This window comes from Haliaeetus leucocephalus, unplaced genomic scaffold, assembly GCF_000737465.1.
Source record: "Haliaeetus leucocephalus isolate CR32 unplaced genomic scaffold, Haliaeetus_leucocephalus-4.0 Scaffold687, whole genome shotgun sequence".
Lineage (NCBI taxonomy): Eukaryota > Metazoa > Chordata > Aves > Accipitriformes > Accipitridae > Haliaeetus > Haliaeetus leucocephalus.
Genome location: NW_010973123.1, coordinates 4,401,869 through 4,424,306, shown reverse-complemented (window position 1 = coordinate 4,424,306; position 22,438 = coordinate 4,401,869). Strand labels below are relative to the sequence as shown.

Genomic DNA, 22,438 nt, shown 5'->3' with positions numbered 1-22,438 from the left:
TGGTGGTTTTGTTGCTTTGTCCCCGTAGCGACCCTGCTGTGGGAGAATGGGGAATAAATCTGGTTTTAAGCCCAACCGGATTGCCCCCCCCCCCAAAAAAAAAAGCATCCCCGGTGGAGCGCGGAGCGGGGTTTCGGTGTGGAGGCTGCCGGGGCGTGGGTGATGCACAGGCCGCCGAAACGGAGCTGGGCGAAGGGAGGCTGGAGTTGGGGGGCTTTGGCAGTGAGGGTGGTGATGGTGATGCTGATGGCCTTTTTCAGGCTTTTGGTAGGCACCGGCATCCCTGGAGAGAGGGGACTTCTTCTTCCCCAGGGTGCCTGTGGGCATCTGTCACTCCAGCATGGGGGTGACGAAGGCGAAGAGCAGGTAGTTTTTGAATTATGTGTCACTGCAAGGTTCTGAATTTACAGGAAGCGGTAGTCGGTCGTGCTTAAAAAGTACTTCTGTGGGCTGCTTTTCTTTTCCTTTAGCATTAGGCAGACGCTGCTGTATGGTATAGCCCTGTGATTTAGCGCTGCCACAAGGAAATGGGTGCAGAGCACCGGGTAAATAAAAACATGGCAGTTAGGTCCCGGCTGAGCATATTGCAGAGCTGTAGGGAGCGGAGAGCCTGGGGCTAGGGATGCGGGAACACAAATTGGGAAAATAATTGCAAATATCACCAAGCCCTGTCACGGAGCTGGGCTGACATCAGGAAGCAGAGGCTTCCCCTCTGCCACCTCCTCCGGCGGTCCTGCGTGACCCACCTCGGCGCGTGGCTGAGCGCCTGCCGAAGGCATCCTTGCAATATTTTGTGGAAGCCTCAGCGACAGCGTCAGCAGGGCTGATTTGTAGTGGTCTCCCTTTGGGCTTCCAGGTGGCCCTGGGGAGACCTCGGCTCCTGTGTGTGGGGAACACACCCTGCCCCACTCAAGACACGCTCACCCATGCCCACTACTGTGTTGGATAAAACCCGAGACAGCACCCCATGTTTTCCACATCTTCTTCCATGGTTTAGGTCTTTTGCTTTTCCGCCCAGCGGTTCTCGTGAGGAGCTGAAGGCTGCACGCAGCCTGCAGCTTTCTGCACCCTCTGGCCCACGTATATGGCTCTCCCTTTTCTCCAGGCCCCTTATTTTCCTTTTCCCGGAGGATTTCTAAGTGCTGCTGCTGGCGTCAGGCGTGTGTGCCTGGGTAAGGCCGCCTCTGTCTCGCCGTGCCTGTTATATTTAGAAACCCAAGATAAGCACAAGGGTGCACGCTGGCCGAGGGGCGGCAGAAAGGCTGTGTGGGGAAGCCACGGTGGGAGCACGCAGACACGGGGGAAACTCTGTGGTGTTCCCGGGGGTTATTTATTGCAGGCTGGTTTGGCACCATGAGGCTGCTATTGTCTGACGGCACGGGAAATTGTTTGGCCAGGGAGCTGTAAGGCATTCTTATGGATCAGTCTGGTTTTGCCTGAAAAGGAAAATAAAAAAAAATAAAATCCAATTTAAAAAAAAAGAAAAAAAAAAAGAGGCAGGCTACTGGTTTTGGAGGACGTAAGACATCTTTTCCTGTTTATATCCTTTTGGAACGGATATTGAGCCCCCTCACTTTCGGCTGTCCTATAGGGAGTGTTTCTGGAGCGGTCAGAGGCTCTGCCCCATTGCTCTGCTGCCCCACAGCTGCCAGGAGCCAGTGGGCTCCACTCCCTGCTTCCCCATGGGGCAAAGGGGTTTTTTTGCTCCATCTCACCCTGCTGCTCGCGAGGTTTGTGCTCCATCTCGGCGTGCCATTTGTGGGAATACGTGCCTGCATGGCTTCATTTCAGGTCCCTCCCTCTCCTCTCTGCTTCCGGAAAAGCAGCGTTTTCTGCTGGTACGTGCTTCCAACCAGGGTTCTGTTGACCGAGGCGTTGCCCCCGCTCATCACCACTCTGCCCCACAGGGCTCCTGCCACAGTGGCTGCTCCTCTGCCTCGCTGGTCCGTGGCGGCGATGGGCATTTAACGGCACAGGTGGTGGGTCACCTTGAGGATGCTGCTGGGGGTCACTTGGAGGGGGGTGCAAAGGGTTAAAAGTGCCGAAGAGGTTAATTTGGGAGTGGATTTGTTACCAGATCTCCACTGCACCCAGGCTGAACATCCTTCTTCCCTTGTGACCCCCTTTGCTTCTTTTTTTGGGGTTCCTGTCCCTGCATGGCACTAATACTCAGCGCTGCCTTTCTATGGTGGGAACCTGCCGAGGAGCACAGATGGGGCTGGTGGGTTCAGGCCCTCAGGATACTCTGGGTCTAAGAACTAGTGCTTCTCTACTGGTTTTGCTGGATTTTATACACCCCCTTAAGTTTGAGAGTCATTTTTTTTCAAGTCTGCAGTTTCTGAAACGTTTTTCCAGAGGAGTTGTGGCAAGCAGGAGGAATAGGCAGGGTGGATGTGTAGTGCCAAAGGGGTGGGTTGTTCATCGCATGCTGGCAGCCCTGTGGCCCTGCAGCCCCTGCAAGGGGGCATTTTTGGGTGAAACCGTGTGTACGTGACCCTACTGTGCAGAAGCAAGCCGGCAATGTGCGATGCCCTGTACCATATAAATATGCACGTGGTTTTACTCCAAGCAGGATCAATTATCCAAATGTTTTTGAAAATGTCTGTTCCCTGAATGTTTGTGATCCTCCGGGGCAGCAGCAGGAGTTCAGCATCCTTGTTGTGACAGAGGACTTTGCACAACCCGAACCAAGGCCCTGATTTCTCTAAAAGGCTGACTCCCATCCTCAGGGATACGGGCATCACGGAGCATCCCTGGCATCTGTGTGACTGGCCTGCGTGCAGGAGAGCTTTTGTAAAACTGCCTTTGAGTATCTTTTGTTTCCAACAGGTTGGTACCTGTAGTAGCTGGCCCCAGCAAAGGGAGCCTCTAGGTGTTGCCTGGTTTCTGTCTGTCAGGGGAACAATACCTTTTTGTCATATTTCCTGACGAGAGAAGAGAAAAAATCTTGCAATCCAAGAGTCACGTTTAAATGTCATTTAACCTTGAAAAGAACGTGATGGAATGGGGTGTAAAACGTAGCAACTGGCATCAGAAAAAGCCCTGTAGTGGTGACCTGCCAATATAAAGGCTTTTTAGGAACCAATCTGATAAATCATAAGTAAACACAAACAGTTTCAGGATGGCTAAACTACTTGTTTTAACATGCCTTGGCTCCTGATGAATCTTCCTGATGCTGAAAGGAGTACGGAGTATGATTAGCTCTGCAGAGAAATGTTTACATGGTGAAGGTTTTTTGTGCAAAGGCCATGTCAGTAAAATAGGTGCTAATGATTTCTGAAATTGTTGTGGGAGTGCTCTGTTCTTGGATACCACTGATTGTTGTCAGTGTCCGGGGAATGAGGCATGCATTTAAGGAATGGCCCTTAGTGCTGCCTGTTTCATTATGCACTTACAATTATTCACAACTTCCTGTGGAGGCTGCTGTGATGGCTGGATTTTCAGAAACTTCTTTTCCCCAAGTACAAAGAGTGTCCTTCCTATGTGACCAAGAAAAATTCCGTGCATATGGTTCAGATTATGAAATCCTATTTTTAAAAAATTGCTCACAGATTCTGTCTGGCTGGTTGTTTTTTTTTTTTTTTAAGAAAAAGAAAAAAAAAAGTGATTGAGCTCTTGGAGGGCTCCCATAGTGGCACTCTGGGAAGATGCCCTTCCTGGGGGGGGTGGCTCTGAGATGGCAGCTAAATAAAGGAGCATTTTCTGCTCCTTGCCCACACAACTGCCTGCCTGAAATTGCTTCTGCTCTCCACCATCCCCTGGAAGGGCTGGCACCTGTCTCCCATGGGGCCGCAGCCATGGGAGCCTCAGTGGGGCTGCGGGTCCAGCTGGGTGCTGCCGGCAGCTCCCATCTGTCCCTGCCAGCCCCTCCACTGCTTCCCTTCGGACAAGGCTGAGATTTGCTTTCTGATCGGCTTTTATTGCAGGCAGAGCAGGGAGTTATTAGACCTCCATCCCGTAATCCAGCCTCCAGTTTCCCCCCCACTGGTTATTTATGGCTATTTGCTGAGGCTTTTCCCTCGGAGGGCTGCCTGTGCTGCCAGTGCAGGAGAGCAGCACTTTTTCCCTTGCAGCTGCACTGCCAGAATAACTAACCCTTTTCCTGCCTGGGAGGAAAAAAAAAACCAAACCTGATTTCCCCCCCCCCCCAGTTTTGGAAACTGTAACACACAGGAGTGGTTTTGTTTCAAACCGAGGTTTAGTCCCCATCTCCCCCTCCTCCCCGCCCCGTGAGTCTCAGCGGTGAAGATGGCCTCGATGCCACGCACCGCGATGCAACGCGAGGCGATGCTCCCTGTGCGCAGGAGGGTCCAGCTCAATTATGTAAGGGCGCTGACGGCGCTCATTGGTTTTTCACAGGAGGAAAAAAAAGCCCTCCCTCCCATTTTTCCCTCACTGCTGAGGGCAGCATAGGGGCAGAGGTGGGGAGAATGGGCTTGGCTGGTCCTGAGCGTGCAAACGCCGAAACCTGCGTTCACAACAGGGCTTTTGGTGGGGGAGAAACCTTCAGCCCTGTTTTTGGGAGGAGGATGCAGCAGTGGGGCTTTGTAGAAGGGTATTTTAGTTGCAAAGTGAAGTCTGTGTGAATGATGCGTTAGTGTAGCTTTCGCTGGCAGATTTGGGGATCAGGCCTTTGAGTGGCAGCGTGGGCTCCTGAAAGCTCAGCCTTAATAAGAGGTTCACCCCCCCACCTTTAAAAGGGAATAACCTCATGATCTGAAATCGTGGCTTGACACTCTGCTAAAAAATCCATGGGTTTGCCATGGAGGAGAGACCTGCCTGCTCAGCCCGACACCAGCCTCTGCATCCATCCCCACAGCATTTGGGGCTGCAGAGAAGGTGCACCTCATCCAGATTTTTGTTCTTGGAGTGAAATGACACCAGTGGCCAGCTGTGCTTGTTGCTGTGAGGGGCCTGTCAGCCCATCAGAGCCGCACAGGACACAGCTGGAATGTGGGGACGCTGCCCTAGGGTCTTGCGTTTGGCTTCTGTTGCAGAGAACCTGGACTTAGCTCTTCTTCGTCTGTTTAGCTGTACGCCTGCACCATCACCGGTTTGTGGAGCAAATGTGTGGTATCATCTCGTATTGTTGCACTGTAACTTCCCCTTAACATCTGTTTGATGACTGTTTTGCTCTTCCTCTGCAAGCAATGGCACTGAACACCTCACAGCTTGTGCAGCCTCCAGCTGTGCCCCCCGTGCTTCCAGCTTGCTCGGTCCCCAGCCCTGTGGTTCAGGATCAGGCCCGGTAGCTGTGCCCAGCAGCGCTGTCCATGCCTTCCTCCCTGGTCTGTGTAAATGCTTGGTCACGGTGGGAGGGCATCTGGCTCAGGCAGATACGCCGTCTTTGGTGCAGACCTTGACTACGTGCAACAGAAGTACTTTCTGCAGGAGCAATTAGATTGGCACTGGTTTTATGGTCAGTTAGGGTTTAATTACATTTTGATTGTCTGCATTTCCTTTTCGAATGGCATTATTCATCGCTTCCTGTCTCAAAGTCCCCGGTACATGGAACACTCACACACATACATTTCACGTGGGGTGTTTTATTGTGGCATTGGTCCTGTAAGACGTAATGTCAGCTGAGACGTGAGATGAGTTGCTCTCAAGGCTTCCAGAGCAGTGAAGGAGACAGACAGCCTTGGCACGGAGATGGCCTGGGGTTTAAAATGAGGTGGCTTTTCCAGTTTTGCTAAGGACAGAAAACATGGGCAGGGTTTTATTTTCCTGATCCTGCTAAGCTGCAAGCAAAAGTGATCCCGAAGGCGTGGCTTTGGTCTGAGCTGTTTTCAGAACCGAATTTCCAAGGCCGATAATGAAACAAGGCAAGAATAGACTGGTAGCTGAGGTAAAAGGGGTGGGACACGTACGTTTAGCAAGAAACCCTCAAGGCCAATTTGTATTTTTGAGGTGTCAAAGCATCTCTCACTATTCCTGATGCTGAAGATGGATGTAATATTATGGAAAGCAATATTATTGGAAAACTGGAACCGCCTCCTTTGTGCAGGGAGGTAAAGAAAGTTCCTGTCTTGCGAAGCCACAAGGGAGAAGTCAACAACTTTTAATTTGATGTTTTGTCTTGAGGAGGAGGACGCTACCTGCCCACAGCCAAGTTCTGCCTCTCCTGACCCTCTGGCTGTGATACCTTTGGAGTGGGATAGGGAAAATGGTCTGCTACACAGAAATAGTTTCTTAGCCTAGGACGTAGCCCCAAAACCGCTGTGGCAAGTCCTTCACAATGAAAGGCTTTAAATACAAGGCACCTCTGTGGACTGCAGCAACACCTACATCACCCCAGCTGGGACAAGGTGCCAAAAGAGGGATTTTTAGCTTCAGCTGTTCAGCTCATGGACAGTCAGGAGAGCTGAGAAGCAGGGCGAGGGCTGGAGATAGTGGGGCGAAGCTGTGGGCAAATGGTTTTGTGGGGAAAAGAGGAGGCAGAGTGATATGGGACCGGGTCTTGCCTTGGGGAGGCAGTAGGATGGGGTGGGCTTCAGCTCATGTAGGTCCTACCACTTGCACGTTTTCCTTGATTGTGAGTCAAAAGACAAGGTACGAAGCGCGTGGCTGTGTTGTCAGCTTGGCCAGAGCCCTGGGCCCAAGCTGGGGCTATACGCTGTTCTTGCAATTAAAGGGAGGTGTAGCCCCACTTGGGCACCTCGGGGCAGTCTTTCACTCCGTGGTGGTGTTTGTCTTTTTCCCCAGATTGATAAATACCTTTACGCCATGCGGCTCTCTGACGAAACGCTGATAGACATTATGGCTCGCTTCAGGAGAGAGATGAAGAACGGTCTCTCCAGAGATTTTAACCCAACGGCTGCAGTGAAGATGCTTCCTACATTTGTGAGGTCCATTCCTGATGGTTCAGGTAAGGAGCTGAGTATTTGTTTTCCATATTAAACATGGTGTGCTTTGTGGGAAACCTGTTAGAAATACACCAATGCATTACCAAGAACAAGAGCAATTTGCTTTCTGGCAAGCCCGGACAACATTTCGAAGACAGCCTCCCTTCTGTGTGCGGGTCTGTTGCCACAGATGCTGGAGGATTTTGTGATTCCTGTGTCAAACCCCTTTTGATGCCAATGAAAGAGCCCTTTGTAGCAGTCAGTCCACTAATAGTCAATACGTTTATGCTGAGATTTGTCTGCCAGCAATCAATACTTCACATACAAAGATTTTTGATTTATGCAACTCACACTCACGTGATCTAGAGTCTTAACAAATACAGTGGCTTTTAGTCATTTGCTGTTCAACTCAGCATCTCTTCCCTTCCTTATGTTTTCCCCAGTGGAAGTATGAACACCTATATGGCGAATTTGAGTTTCCTGGCGTTCGTTTTGCTTTTTGTAGCTGCTTCTTGCAGACTGTCTTAGGGCAAACTTGCAGAACTCAAGGAAGCTGCAATGGGTGGCTCCAAAGCTGCTGCAGTGGTGTACGGAGCTTTTTCCATCCAGGTGTAGGACTCTGTTTTTCCATGCTCACTGTACCTGATAAAAGCGGCACAAAGAGCTGTCAGAAACCAAAAAGATGTTGTGTTGGTATTTGAGACCAAGATTGCCCCTATTTACTTATTTTAGTGTTTATAAAAAAATAAATACTATATAGAGAGTATATAAATATATTTATAAACAGTATATAATAGTGTTTATTATTCAGTGGTAACACTGGATTTCCTTCTCATGTAGCATGAGTTGATTAACTGTAGTTTGGTGCCTACCACAAATTATGTCCCTCTGTGCAGAAATTGCACAGTTGTAAGAACTGCATAACACCGTTACCTGTTTTGAGGGGGTTTTTTTGAGTTAAAATCAAGAATTTATTGGGTGAAAGAACATGAAGCCTGGTGCCTTGTGTTACTTGGTGCTGTCTGGCAGGTGGAGATCTTTGATAGTTCTGCTTTGCTGTTACTTTCTGCCACCTTAAGCTTTTCAGTTGCAATGTGATTCTCTGTCTAAAAAAAACCAAAGGGAGAACAAATTTGAATCCTGTGTTTCCCTTAATTTAGCACTGCTGGCTGTTATGTTGAAATGTCCTGTTGAAATGTCTGAGCTTGTTGAGAAAGTCAGAAGCTGCAACACACAGCTGGGTCATGGGCAGGGGTTGCTCTAAGGGTTTGCGGGTGAGGTGACTTAAGGGCTTTTGTGTGGAATCCCAGCATTTTTACCAACTCTGAAATCCCTGTTTTTTTCCTTCATTCGTGTTTGAGTTCAGTTGGGTACAGACCTGTTCCCGCTACCCTGCTCCATCAGGCGCTGCAGGTTAGCAAATCTGAGCTGCTTGCAGTGAGTCAAATGGTTTTGCAAATTGTTCCATGGCACAAACTGGGGAGACTTTGAGATGCTGTATGGCACAGGGAAAAGGGGATCTGCACCCGGTCAGAAGAGGTGCGAGAGATTGCTGAACGCTGCTGGGACCCAGCATGAGCCAGAGCAGTGGGTAGCCCTGGTTGAGCGTAAGTGTGCCTGTATGTCAAGGCATTAATTTCAGATCATGTATTACACACCTACTTAAAAAAGCAACCATGTATGTTGTGTACAGTGTGCTCAGTTCTTGATCCTGTGCCCGTTTGGCTCCTGCTGGCCTCTCTGGGACGGGCACGCTGTGGGCAGCGTCTTCGCAGCATGGATTAGAGCAAGGCAGCGCTTTGCCCCAGACAATTTCTGTATAACACGGTACTAATCTGTATATGCAGGTTGTGAGCATCTCCTCGGATAGCTGTTAGAAATGCAGGCAAAACCATTCCATTATTTCCCAGAAAGGGCATGTTCCGACCCCAGGTATGAGCAATATTTGCTGTGGGTGGGTGTCATGGCACGTCTTTCCCTGACTCATGTGCGTGTGCGCGCCGTGTCCGGCGCAGCCGTCACAGGGATGCAGCCAGGGCAGACGCAGAGCCCCCTTCCCTCTGCCTCCAAAAGGCTCGGGGGGGCCCTCACGGATGCGTCCGTGTTGATGTGCCCAAAGTGTGGGTTCAGCTCCCAGCCGATGGCAATTTCTGCCTTCAGCTGTCCCTCTGTAAAAGCCAGAGGCTGAAAGCCTGCCCTTTTCTCTGGCTCGTCTCTAATTACTGCCTTGTAAGCTCTTTCCTCTGAGTCTGATTATTATTATGAGAGCTGACTATTCAGAAAAATACTGTTGTTTATTTTCAGATCTGTGCTTGTGTACTTTGTTAACGAGGATCTTTTGAGTAATAATTTTGGAGGCTCTGGACACATTGGTGTTAGCAGGGGTTTTTGCTTCATTCAGAGTTGCTTAATTTATGAAGACCACAAGGTTTTTTTGTCCAGAGTGCCCAGAACGGTATCTCCAGCTAATTCAAAATGCTTTCAAAGGATCTTCCTAAATTAATTTACAGCAGGTTTGATTGCATCTTGGTGTTACAAAGCATAGATTAAATGCTGCTACTTGGGTTTAATTCCTGAAGTACACTGAAAGAAAACTACTACTTTGCATACAGAAAGCTTTACAGTCTGGTTCAGAGTTCTTTTTTCTTTTTAACTGAAAAGGATAATTCTTAATAAATTTTACCTTGTGATGAGCCTGATGCTGCTGGAAATTAAACACGCTAATCTGTTAATTTACTGCCGGGGAAGATATTTCTGAAGTGCAGCATTTGTCTGAGGTGTGTACCAAGGTGCTTTTAGGCTTGGAAAAGGGCCATCTGGTCCAGTGTTGATTTTTCCATTATTTATTGCAGGTAATGGCTTGCATTCGACAAATGATACTCATATGATAAAGCTTATTTGGGTATTTGGCTTAATGAGACACTTGTGGTAAATGTTTTGCTTCCAGTCTTGTTGCAGTGAAGGGGGTTAGGAGTTACTGAATTTGTTACGCTGAACTCGATAAAGGGAACTGCATCCACAGTTTGGAAATGTTTACGTTTTAAATGACATTCGTACTGAAGCAAAGCGATGTTTAAAGCCACGCTGTTCAGAAACAGATAGGGAAGTGCTGCAAGGTCCATATTTTGGCAAACTCTGAGTTTGCCCATGTCTTAAGCAGCAAGAAGGAAAAGTTGCATTGCAATGCAGTAAAATTAGGAAGACTGGTAGGAGATGTGGGCTCCCACTGTTGTTCTGCTACGTTTTTCTGTACGGGGCTTATTGTCCTTTGTGGTTTCTCGCATGACAGTGTTTTGTTTGCTGTATGACACTTGCAACCTTGGAAAACCGTAAGGGCTTTTGCAGTGTCTTTGCCTCTGTTAGGCTGTTCCTGCTGGAGGTCCTGTCCCGAGGGATGCCTCAACCAGCTCATCAGCTTTGCTGAGCAGGAGGGGACTTCTGGAGGAGCATGGGGCAATGAGGAGGAGCAGCTCACTAAGCCAGACTTTAAGAGTTTTGATCTGAGATTGGGCAGGGTAATCTCAGAGGCAAGTCTGGGTCTGGATATGCTCGTGGATAAGTTGCATATTTGATATTTTGGTGACAGCGTGGAGTCAGAAGGCTCTGAGAGCTGAGTCGAAGTTTGAGGTGACACATCAAAAGGCCTCCCCAAAGTCATAGTTGGAAGGAAGAATGAAAAGAGGCCCAAGAGCGCTTGTAGGATGGGACTGGCAATATGCATGGGGGGGCCAGCTCATCCCCCCTGTGGCATGGGGCACTTCTGACACCACAGAAAGGTACAAATCAATGAGGGAAACCAGGACGAGAAAGCACCGTGCGCATCTGCTTCACTGCCTTCCGAGCAGCCTCGGTGAGCCCGGGGATGCCGTGCGCAGACACGAATGCTTGCGAAGAGCCTCGGTGATAAGTTGTGCACACTGCTTCCCTAAATGTTATCTTTTTGCAGACTTTAACAATCGCTGTCTTTGTTTGCTTCCTCTTTGATAAGGTGAGATAGCACAAGCGGTTCAGTCAAATATATTTGCCTTGCTCTCCAGGGGGTGCCGAAAGTGTCCTCAGATAGCCAGACCACACGTCTCTGTTGCCTGAATTACACCCTGAAGTCTGTGGAGGTGGGAGTGGGGAGTGGATTTGGCTTCAGGTCTTTGAAATCCAAATCCCTCTCCACACGGAGGGAGATGGAGGTATCCTAACTCTTTCCCTGGCGAGTTATTTAGGAGCTCTGTGCAAGGTTCACAACTTCTGAGTAACTCCTGCAGCCGCCCTGTGATGTTTCAGACTGTCGTTTCTCTGACTTCTGTTATCTGACCGTAGCTTGCAGTGAATCTCAGCTTCTGCGGGTGACATAAGTGGTTCCTGCTTTAACTACCTCTGTGTGTAATTTGTTGATTTTAGAGTAGTGCGCAATTCAGCCACCATTCACTGTTATTTGCCAAAATGCCACAAGTTTATATGCAGCAAAAGACTGTTCATCAGTGGTCTGGTATCCTTTCATTTTACTGTTTTCAACACCTTTTTGGCATTCTTCGGAGATCTTTGCTCTGCCAGCTTCATCACGAGATCTGGATACAGACTGTCCACTGTTAGTCCATTCTTTTTGGATAAACCCTCATTGCAGTTGTCTGTGTATCAATGGTGGTTGGTGTTGCCATTGCACCAACTTCATGTTAAATTGTAGGGAATCAGATCGATGCTTCACATGGACACCCTGCAGCTAGAAATTCCTTGCTGTAGGCACTGGACATTTGCCTATGCATTATACTTAACAGAGCTTGATATTTCCCAGATTTGTGTTGCATACAATTTTTAATCACTTGTGTCTTGTTTTCCACATAGAGAAAGGAGATTTCATTGCACTGGATCTTGGTGGTTCTTATTTCCGAATTCTGCGGGTGAAGGTATCGCATGAAAAAAAGCAGACGGTACAAATGGAAAGTGAAATTTATAATACGCCTGAAGATATCATGCATGGCAGCGGAACACGGGTAAGCACCTCTTTTTTTAGGACGTCTCTCTAAAGATTAGCTGCTTTCACACTGCCATTTTACAAAAACGCCACGAGAATGACCTTAGCATCTTAACAGTTGCACCTACAGCGTGCACAGACTTGACTACAGCTCTTTGTCGATACTGAAAATAAATTAAGTGGTAGTTAGAGTAGTAGAGCATGCATGGATGCTGCTCCCATTGTGTGGGAGACTTTTGGCCGAGTTAGGGGAAAAAATGGCCTAGAAATAAGAATTTTTACTTTTATAGTAAAGTTACTTTCCAGAGGTGGGAATGGACAGCAGGAAAACAACTTAGTCTTTGTAAGCAGCGAGCATGACCAACCCTGCAATTGTAATGTTAGATGAGGGACAGAAATACCCATGACAGCCACATATCTGTCCTGGCAGTCTGAGCAACTCAGCATTCATGAAAAGTACAAATACATTAGAAAAACTACAGGAAGCTGATAGAATGTTTTGGCACAACTTCAACTTAATTTTTGCTGAATAAATGATAGGTTTTTTTTAGTCTCCCACGTTCCAACAGTAGAAAATGTTTGGATCCGTTTACTTGGATTTTAAATCGGGTTCTTTGGAAGAATTTATTTTCTTTTTATGGTCAGGAAGTGGATTACAATAAATATTTTACTGACAGATTTGTCTCCGTGTCAGTGTAAGACAAAACAGGTAATTTTCATTGTTGGAAACAGCAAGGTTTTTACACTTTTTACTAGTATGAGGTGCTATCTAGGGGTATGAGACCTGCAGGAAACTTAGAGCTTGTTTCAGAAGAATAAACAAAAGAGGAAAAAAAGAAAAATTCTGCAAACAGCAATTTGTGCCCTTAATATATTTTCTGTAGCCACCTTAATACCCTTAATGTATGTATCTAATAACTGCTGCTGCATTCTTATGCAATAGTGAGTGTAAGGTGGCAATTATGGCTTGTAAGTAGCACTGATACAAGCATTGCTGTGATATCTGAACCGCAGCAATAAAATCCCTTTCTTGTAAAGACTTTTCCTAACATTATTACTTTATCTGGCCAAAAGGTCATGCAGCGGCTTTCCCACGGAACGGTTTTGGAGGGGAGCTGAGCTGACCTGCCTGTTGCTGGTGGAGGCAGGGGAGTCGGGTGGGCTGCCTGGAGACAGGTTTGGAACGTGGGGTTTCTTGTCCATCAAGGGGTGTCGGGAGCTGGAGACCGACAAGCAGCAGGGCTGCCCGCACACCCGAGGGGCAAGTGTCTGTCCCGGGGAGGCAAGCAGGCTGACTTAAGGTGAGACTTAATGGAGACAACGATAAGGGTGGTAAGGAGAAGCCGGGAAAGGAGACATCAGGTCTGCATTCTTTCCAGGGCTTTGTCGTGTTTATGTTTTCATTTTTAAATATCTGAAGGCCATTTGGCTGTTGGGAACCAGCAGCGTGGAGCTCAGACTGATAGGCTTTGTCATGGCTTTTAAACTGAAAGAGAGGCGAGCAAGGCTTCCACTGACCCTGGGGAGACAGTCACTCCCAGTATTTAAGTACCAGGAAAAGAAGAGGAGAACTGGAAGCATCATCAGAATTGCATCCGGGTTCGAAGTTGTCCCACGACAATATCCAGCCACGACTAAAACGCTTGCCGTGAGACTTCACAGGGAAGCATGGCGGATGCCCGGGAGGCACACAGGCAGGTGACGATTTGGTGCTTATGACTGATGCGTACGGTTGAGGTTCTCTGAAATCTCTGAGCCAGATTAGTGGAATACTTGGACTGAACTGCCTGCGCGGGGTAGGCTACTAATATGTTTTTCAGCAAGCTGTGTCATTAACTTCAGTGAGTTATACTCTTAAAGCCTAATACATAATCAGCTTATTGAAGGGCTTGCGATTTATGGCTTCATGCCTCACCAGCACGGTTTGTTTTGATATTTTCTACTTCATCGCATTCAAACTTCTATTTTTGCCGATCTGTCAGGCACGGGCTGACAGCTTTGCCAGTCAGAGACAGTTCCCTGTCAAAGTCAAGGGCAAAACTCTCATTGACTTCAGCAGTGTAATAGCAGGTCTAAAACTTGTAAGCAGCCTGTCTTCTGTGTCGACCCAGCGAATGGGAGCATGCCTGAGGCTTGATTTTGGTGTTGCTTTTTGTGTTCTGCCGCCACTGGAGGTAGGGTATGGATTTGTGGCTGTTCTCACGATCTGGAGCGGTGGTATCCTTGCTCCTTAAATCTTCCCCATTCAGGGGCATGAGCTTGAGCTCTGATCTTCAGTTGCTTGCCAAAGTCTGCTGGCTGCCAGCCAAATGCAACCTTGTGGAGACTTCTTGGAGCCCAACCTGAGCAGGCAACTTCATGGCCAGAGGAAGTAATGAAGCCTGATACCATATTGCTCAGCGTCTCATGGTTGTATCGCTTCAGGTCTATAAAGGTGTAAAAACCTGACTGGTCTTTTCTTCTTGGCTGTGGCATTTGCTCTGTCTGTCTCTTTGACGTTTGATAAAATATTAGGCTCGCACTGTTCCTTACCGCGCACCTGTGGGTGGATGGGAATTTGGATTTTTCCTCAATCCACCTCCCTTACAAAATTCCTGTTGCTTTCATTAAAGTCATGTTGCCTCTTCTGTCCTGTCAGAGTTGTTTGGCATTTGTAAGGTTTGGATGTTAATATGGGCACGGGCACATATGGATGCTTCCTTGAGTCTCCTTAGGAAAAATCTTATGACCGTCAATGGCAGCAAAATTAATATATGCCTCTCTCTTTCTTTTCTCCTTTTGAGCAGTGCCTTCCCTCTGTGCTTTATTAAAAACAGTAGCACAGCCAGACCGTGCATTACTGACTACTGTAGTGTCGAGAATGTGGCTAATAGTTAACCGCATTTGCCTGTGCAGGCTGTGGCATGGGTTACACTCGCGTGCCCTGCTGCCAGCCCGGAGCCCCAATGACTCACGGTGCATTGCTTGCAGCAAGCGAGCACGCTAACTCACAGAGGCGAGCTTCGGCAGGTCGTGCCGGGACTGCACAGGCAACCACCAGCAGGTGCACGGACTTTCCGGAGTGCGTTGGGAATGCCCAGGGATCTTTTGCAGTCAGATTCACAAAGCAGGTCCCGTCTCTTCTCTGTGCAGTTGTGGTTCATTGCATGAGAGGGGTTTTTGTAGTGACATCCGCAGTCAATATTTCTGCTTCCTGCGCTCTGAATTCCTCAGGGGTTTGAGGTTGGTCCCTGGTTATCATCTGTAATCCTGGGAGCAGCTGAAAGTTTAGTAGGTTTGAGTATTTAGCAAGATACTTTCAGGTGGAAAGCATAATAAAAACGTACGCTCCTGTTCTTTCTGTGTTTCTCCTGGAGAAGTTGTCATATTTTATTACTTAACTACAGTTCTTTTTTTCGTAACTCCTTTTCCTGTCTCCCTTTCCTCTCTCCCTCATCAGGACAACTGAAAATAGTCTTGCAGAAGTGCAGCGGCGTAGGTTGCTTTCCCATGCCGTTTCACTGCGTGCACTCAGTGAAATGTCCTTGATTTGCCCGGGTCAATGAATGGCAACGTTTTCCCTGGGAAACTACTGTATTTCTGCTTAATCAAATCTGACCTCCTTTTAGGAATGAGCTTAAGGTGTTCTGTTGAATTGTAACATTACAGACACCACTTCTTGATCTGCTTCGAACGGCAAAATATTCCTCTTCATTTTTTTTGTAGTTGCTGCAGCATGTCTGTAGTGTTCTCCTGTCTCTCCAAGACTCTGTAAATTGTTCTTAATAAAGCTGCACAGGCTAATTGCAACCAACAGATATCTTTTTGTACTCCCTCCCAATTATCCCCAATCTTCTAGGCAGTTTTCCTGGCATTGTCCCACCAACGCTGCAGATAGGGTTGGTTGTTTTTTTGTTTTTTTTGTTTTTTTTTTTTCCAGGGAGTTAAAATGTGAAGCGCAGTTATCTTCTGGGGCAGGTGGCCACTTGTTAATAGGTTTGACATCCATTTGTGGTATGGGTCAGTTCAAGGCATGTCTGGCTTTTTGGTGCTGGTAGATGCAAACGCGTATTTTTGTTGCTTCAATTGCCAGGGCTTGATTTTTGGCTTTGAGTGTTGCAGTCTACCTGAGGGGCTTTCCAAATAGCTCGGTGGGAGAGACATCTCTCGCTTTCGTGCCCACGCACTCCCTGGCATGCCTGGCGGGCACACAGTGCCGTTGTCACAGGGCACCGTCGAGGGGCCATCGAGGTGGCTGGGTGGGAATTGGTACCTGCAAGCCTGTTGCAGGCTGCCTGCATAGTTTAGCATTACAAAAAAAATGCATAAAATGTTCCCATTTTGGGTTGTTTTTCAGAACATGTAAAATATTTGGACAAATCCCCTGGGTTTCCTTTTTGTTTGTTTGTTGTGTGCTTTAGGACTAGATTTGAGAGGTTATGTCCTTTTGGGTGACTCCTACAAAGTGCTGGCTTCTCTGATCTCAGCAGTGCTTGAGTGAAGCAGATGTTGATCTTCTCTGCATAGTTGTAAAAGTGCTCAAACTCATGTGGGACTGGATCACAAATGTTCTTTTGAGATGTTCCTTCCTGTTACTGAAAGGTTAAAAGAACATTTTTGTTCTATCAAATGTTAAGGAGAAGGGTTATGGCAGGCTCAAGAGCCACATGCTGCTTGTTTCAGGAAAAGCTTTTTTATAGGGGTGTAAAAGGACAATGTATTTAATAATTTATTATTTAAGGTGTTAATATATGCTGCCTGAGAGTATTTTCATAGCTTTGTCATTTAAATATATTTTAAAATTTGGAGCAGATATTTCCCCCTTTCCCCTCACCCAGTACAGTTTTCATATGCGGTTTGAAGTATTTTCTCCCTGAAACTGTATTTCTAATCATGGTGGTTTTATACTTTCCTCTTTCTTGTAGCTTTTTGATCATGTTGCTGAATGCCTGGGAGACTTTATGGAGAAACAACAAATCAAAGACAAGAAATTACCAGTTGGGTTTACGTTTTCCTTCCCGTGTCGACAATCCAAGCTAGATGAGGTAAGAAGATTTCACAGTTTTCTTAATATGCAGAAGAGCTACAGCTGTGATTAAAACACTGCTATGAAAGCAGTATCCTAGACAGGTCTTGGTTTTGGGATAAATGAGTGTTATATTTCACTGTCAGACTTCATGCTTGTGTTTATGTTTCTTCTGAAAGAGCTGGTTAACAGATGATAAAGAGGCATCTGATGTTTTGTACTGCCTCTGAGTGAGCTCCTCAGTATTACAGTTTACCGTGTAAACATGGCAGCAATTTTTCCTGCCTCTTGTGCAGCCTTTTTCACCTCTCCATGAGGTGTAACTGGGAGGGACCCAGCCCAGCAGCATTTGCTCAGATTTTGCGGAACTTCACAAGTGCACGCACCGATCCAGATCGGGGTCTCCCTCCTGAGCAGCAGTGCTGAGCCATGCCACTGGCTGGGTGCTCAGCACTGTGGGAAATCAGGCAGGCCACCTGGAACTGATGCGCTTTAAAAAGGGATGGAAATAACCAGCGTTGTATGAAGTGACTGATGAGATTCCCGTGGCAAGGATGCTACGGTATTTTCCTTCTTTCGCTTATTATATCACAAATGACTCAGCAGCCTCCCGGTACAGCATCGCTATGGCAATGGCGTAGCAAATTAATGCAGGAAAGTTAAATCCACACAAAACACTAAGAGGTTGCACTGTTAAAGCGTGACCTGCTTTTCTAGCTTGCAGGTCTCTAGGTTAGCCTGGTGCAACGGCTCCCCAGATGTTGGTGCTGAGGAGGGCCAGGTGAGGCACGATTTTTATTACATTTCATACTTCTTGAGCGATGCTGAGAGCTGAAACCAAGGGTGCTTACTAACTCAGGTCTGAATGTAGTTAAGAAAAGAGCGAGCTGCCTTTTCCTGCATCAGTTCAGAAAAGATGAGTTGATTTTGGTGCAGCTCTCCCATCTGGCCGTGATGCATGGTAAGGCTCAGGCTACTGACCACACCAGAGTCATGCCGGGCATGTGGTTGTGAAGTTGAGTTGCCCTTGGGAAAATTTATTTAGCTGCATGATGAAAGGCGCTTGTTTGTGGGCTGGTTTGCTCGAGCCAGCTGGGATGAGATCATGCTTGTGTGGGGCAGGCAGGTAGCATGTGGGATGGCTTGGGGACACCGGTGGAGACTTGGAGATGAGCAGTGGCAGAGTGGAGGAGGATAGTAAGAGACAAGGGACGGTGTCTCTTAATAAAAAAAAACCACCAAAAAACCCCCAAAACTCTCTTTCTGAGAGTTTTTGTAATATTTTGGCCATTTGAAAAATGTTTTTCTGGATTCCGTGGGCCGGATTTGTTCCTGGATTGCTGCTTCTGTGAGGCTGTGCTTGTCTATGTGCTGTTTTCTTGAGCTTGGTGAGCAGAAGGAGACAGGGTGGTCCCTGGTTTCTCCAAGGGTGACAAGGTGGCACTGCATGGTTGGGTCCCGCTCAACCCTGCTGCACTCCAAGGGCTCTTCCCTGCTGCCAAGGTCTTGCTGGTGAAGCAAAAAATCCTTCCAGCGCAGCAGCCAGTCATGCTGAGAGGAGCTGCTCTTTGCCAGTGTGGTTTGACCAGTTTTCCTGAATGATGACAGTTACGTGGAACAAGGGGCCCTTTTGCCCATTAAAGCTGTGCCTGCAGAATGGGCTTTGCCATGGTTTCCCTGCGCAGCAGCACGGGGCTTTGCTGGGTTTCTAAATGATGCTAACGAGGGCAACGTAGTGGCAAAACTTATGCAAATTGAGTTTGTGTTTTAGTGGTAGGAAAATACCTCCTGGTCTGGAAAGAGCTGCCCTGACCCCTCTGTCCCCTGTAGCTATCCCAGCTGGGAGGGTGAATGTGCACAAGACACGTGGTTGATTTCTAGGCTGAGATATGGGCTTACATACACCTGGGCAACGGCTGTTTGTGCCTGTAGGCTTCAGCTTTTCTGATTTTTAGCTTCTTGGACTCCTGTTGTGATAGCTGTGAATATTATGGTGGGTATGAAAAGCTGAGCTGATTTGAGTTGTCTTTCCTGTTGACTACTGTTAATGCTCCTTTCTTTTTTTATTATTATTTATTTATATACTAAATGCTCTGAATCAGCTAGGCATTATCTAAATAGAAAAAAAATCAGATGTAGTCATTAACTTGGGGGATTTGCAGGTTCTTTATGACAGTTTGCAGACAAGGAATTCAATACCAGGATTTCCTTTTCGATCCGTACTGTAAGTTGGGGACATATATTGCTACATTTCTAGTATTTCCATTTGCCTCAACCCATAAACATGATCCGACAGTGAAACAAGCCTGGACAGCTGGGACTCCAGGCAGCAAATGTGCAGCAGTCTGATCCCCGCTGCAGCCGAGTCCTGGATGTACAAACATCACATCCCTTCTCTTTAGTCAGTCCCGCGCAGTCAGCTTTTTCTGAAAGCAGTTGATTTCCGTGGCCCAAGAGGATTAAATGGTTTTCCAAGAAAAACTGTCGAGGAGTAACAGGGAGAAGAGTGGGCTGAAAACAGAAAGTGCAAACAAACCTTTTTCTAGCAAGGGAGGGGAAAACAATTTCCCATCTTTCAGCTTACTGTAATGAGAATCAAAGACCGCCAGTTGTCTCGGGTTGGGTTGTTAGGTCATACAAGAAAAGAGACCTGAAGATGCATTTGAAGTATAAAATCTTGTTTTTAAGGAAAAAAAAAAATCGATTTGTGTCTTATGGTGGCATCCTGTTGAATATTGCTGTCTTGTTTTATCAGGGTATTCTGATAACCTGGACGAAGCGCTTCAAAGCAAGCGGAGTGGAGGGAGCAGATGTTGTGAAGCTGCTTAACAGGGCCATCAAGAAACGTGGGGTAAATTGTACTTCATTCTTTTTTTAACTCTGTATCACAGCAAACTGCCATTTCTTTGTCAGGGACCACCTTCACGTCACTGACTTGAGCGTGTGATCTGAGTGATAGTGCAGCTCTGCTTTCTTGCATGAAGATGTGCGTTTTTTCCATTTGCTGGGAAAATGGAGCGACGTCAGAGTTGCTATGTGGAAGCTGTGATTTTCCTCACAGCACAAAACTGAGTGACTGTGTTGTGGTTTGTCGCTGGCAACCGTCAGCAATTTTATCACTCTCCAAAAACTGAAAAAGTGCTGCGTGTCAGTGCCGCAACTTTTCAGTGATACCGACATATCCTATTCCTGTGAAACCGCATCTCATGGTCTGGGCTCAGCTGAGTTGTGCGACTGCTTGGGAGCAGGTGAGGAGCAGGGTAGATGAGAAGGGGGATTTCAGGCTCAGTGAGCTGTGTTGCTCCCTGCAGTTTCTCACTGCTGATTTTGTAGAGGGTGAAGGTGACCATGTTGCTGATTTAAACAAATAAAAAGGCACTGAGTGTGAGATGGAATAAATTTGGGTTTGCGTGATGCTTGCAGCCAGGTGATATGTTGATTACTCAGCAACCAAATTAATCGGAAACAGGGCAGTATTTGCTCTATTTGGGCAGCTGTGGACTTTTAAGCAAACCTGAGTTTTACTGTCACTGAACAACATTACTGTAGTCAGTTACTATCATCAGACTTGATATCAGGTAGAGTAACACACTGAAGAAGCTGGAAAGGAATGAGTGTGTGTCGTTTGGATAGCTTATTTAGTTGCATTATTTGCTTATAATTTTGTATTAAAATCTTCACTTGAAATAAAACTCCTAGATGTTTTAAGTGAATTCTATGAGAAATACATAACTTGGGAGTATTTTCTAGATTAACTCCTCAAGCAACTACATCAAATTACTCCATGATTTAACTGCAGAGTTCCTCCTTCCCTCATGTATAGCCCTTCTCTTTCCTGCCTAAGAGTGCTTATGTGAGAGCAGGTCTTTGCGCTCTCGAATTATGCTACTGCTGTTTTATTGTTTGCCTGGTGCATTAGTGTGCTCTCATTGTCTTCCTGGGTACGTGGGATAGGGAACTGGCAGACAGAACAGGTGATATTTAAAAAGATGAGCTGTGGTATTCAGACAAACTGTCTCCTGTTCCTTGTGAAATTAGTTGACGTAAGTGAACTGGTGATAAACACAAGCAGTGTTTTTCCAGAGAAGCCATACGGCCCAAGTAACGTTTTGTTCCTCCATCAGGACTACGATGCAGATATCATGGCTGTTGTGAATGACACCGTCGGGACTATGATGACCTGTGGTTTTGATGACCAGCGTTGCGAAGTTGGCTTGATCATTGGTAACGCACATTGCTGCTGCAGCATGCACGTGACTTTTCTCCCTTTGCCTGGCCTGTTTGGTTAGCACCTTCTGATATCCTTTCCCTAAAGGCACTGGCACCAATGCCTGTTACATGGAGGAGATGCGGCACATTGACCTGGTGGAAGGCGATGAGGGCAGGATGTGCATTAACACGGAGTGGGGGGCCTTTGGAGATGATGGTTCACTAGAAGACATCAGGACCGAGTTTGATCGAGAGATCGACCGTGGATCCCTTAATCCTGGGAAGCAGCTGTGAGTGAGGCAGTTATCTGTGAGCTTTGCTGCTTTTGTTTTCTGCTCTGTGCTCCCTTTTCCACTTGTGTTATGAATGCAGCAGTTCAAGAAGGCTCGATTTTGCCTGTGGTGAGGCAAACTGCAGGCTGGGCTGGGTGGTGTGGTGGCAAGCTGGGCTCTGCCTCCCTTTGTTGCCCGCGGATGGATGGGTGACTGCTGCTGTACTCTCCTGCAGATTCGAGAAGATGGTCAGCGGGCTGTACATGGGGGAGCTGGTAAGGCTCATCCTGGTGAAGATGGCCAAGGAGGGGCTGCTCTTTGAGGGGAGAATCACTCCTGAGCTTCTCACCAAAGGGAAGTTTGAGACAAAGCACGTTTCTGCCATAGAAAAGTGAGTACCTATCCCTTTTCACCTCCTGGGTTTCACAGTGACTTTGAATATTAATTTTCCAGCACCTCTTTTTGCTTTGCATTGGGGCTGGCTGCCATCCTCCAGCACAGGTGCAGAGCTGGCAAGTGGGGACCCCCAGCAGACAGTCTTGTGACCTCCTCCCCAAGATTTCTCCCTTTTTCTGTGTTGGGAGGATCTACGAAAGCCTACCAGTCCGTGTAGCTACAGGGCATGTGCTGTGCTACCTCTCACCCTGCTCGCAAAAACTCAGAAGCTGCCACCCTGCAGCTAACCATGGGAGTGAATTGGCTTAGTGCCTCCAGGCAAATACTTGTGTCGCTCCTTGCTGTATCCACGGGATCGCTGGGCAGAAGGAAAACAAGCGTGACAAGGCAGAGCATTCAGTCTCGTAGGCAGTGCCGGGTGCTACATGGTGACCTCTGAGCTATGCGCCAGTTGGTTTCTTACGGTGTCATCACCCCTTTGGTCAGTACTTACTGGCTCTTCCCCCTGCGTTTTTAAAATTCACATCACTGGGATAGTTTGTGCTGTAGTCATTGGGCTGGCTTTTCTTTTCGAAACGCTGCTGATTTTGGTGCACACATATAGAGGTACTATTGATTGCGAGTGCATCGCCAAGGGAACAGCCAGTAACTTCTACAACGCCTGTTGCCCCCTGCCCCATTTTACTCCTGTCCCTGCAGACTGTCTTACCTGAACAGCTTTCCGTTAAATGTGTATGTTCATTTG

General features: G+C 47.3%; 1 protein-coding gene across 1 annotated transcript in view; it reads left to right on the top strand.

Annotated features, from left to right (window-relative positions):
- HK1 (hexokinase 1) overlaps nt 1-22,438 on the top strand; it is a 37,811-nt gene that overhangs the window by 197 nt on the left and 15,176 nt on the right. Inside the window, exons 2-8 of the mRNA XM_010579945.1 lie at nt 6,706-6,868; nt 11,682-11,830; nt 16,716-16,835; nt 19,572-19,667; nt 20,941-21,040; nt 21,132-21,315; nt 21,533-21,688. Coding sequence (XP_010578247.1) covers nt 6,706-6,868; nt 11,682-11,830; nt 16,716-16,835; nt 19,572-19,667; nt 20,941-21,040; nt 21,132-21,315; nt 21,533-21,688 — 968 coding nt within the window. The remainder of the gene's footprint in view (nt 1-6,705; nt 6,869-11,681; nt 11,831-16,715; nt 16,836-19,571; nt 19,668-20,940; nt 21,041-21,131; nt 21,316-21,532; nt 21,689-22,438) is intronic.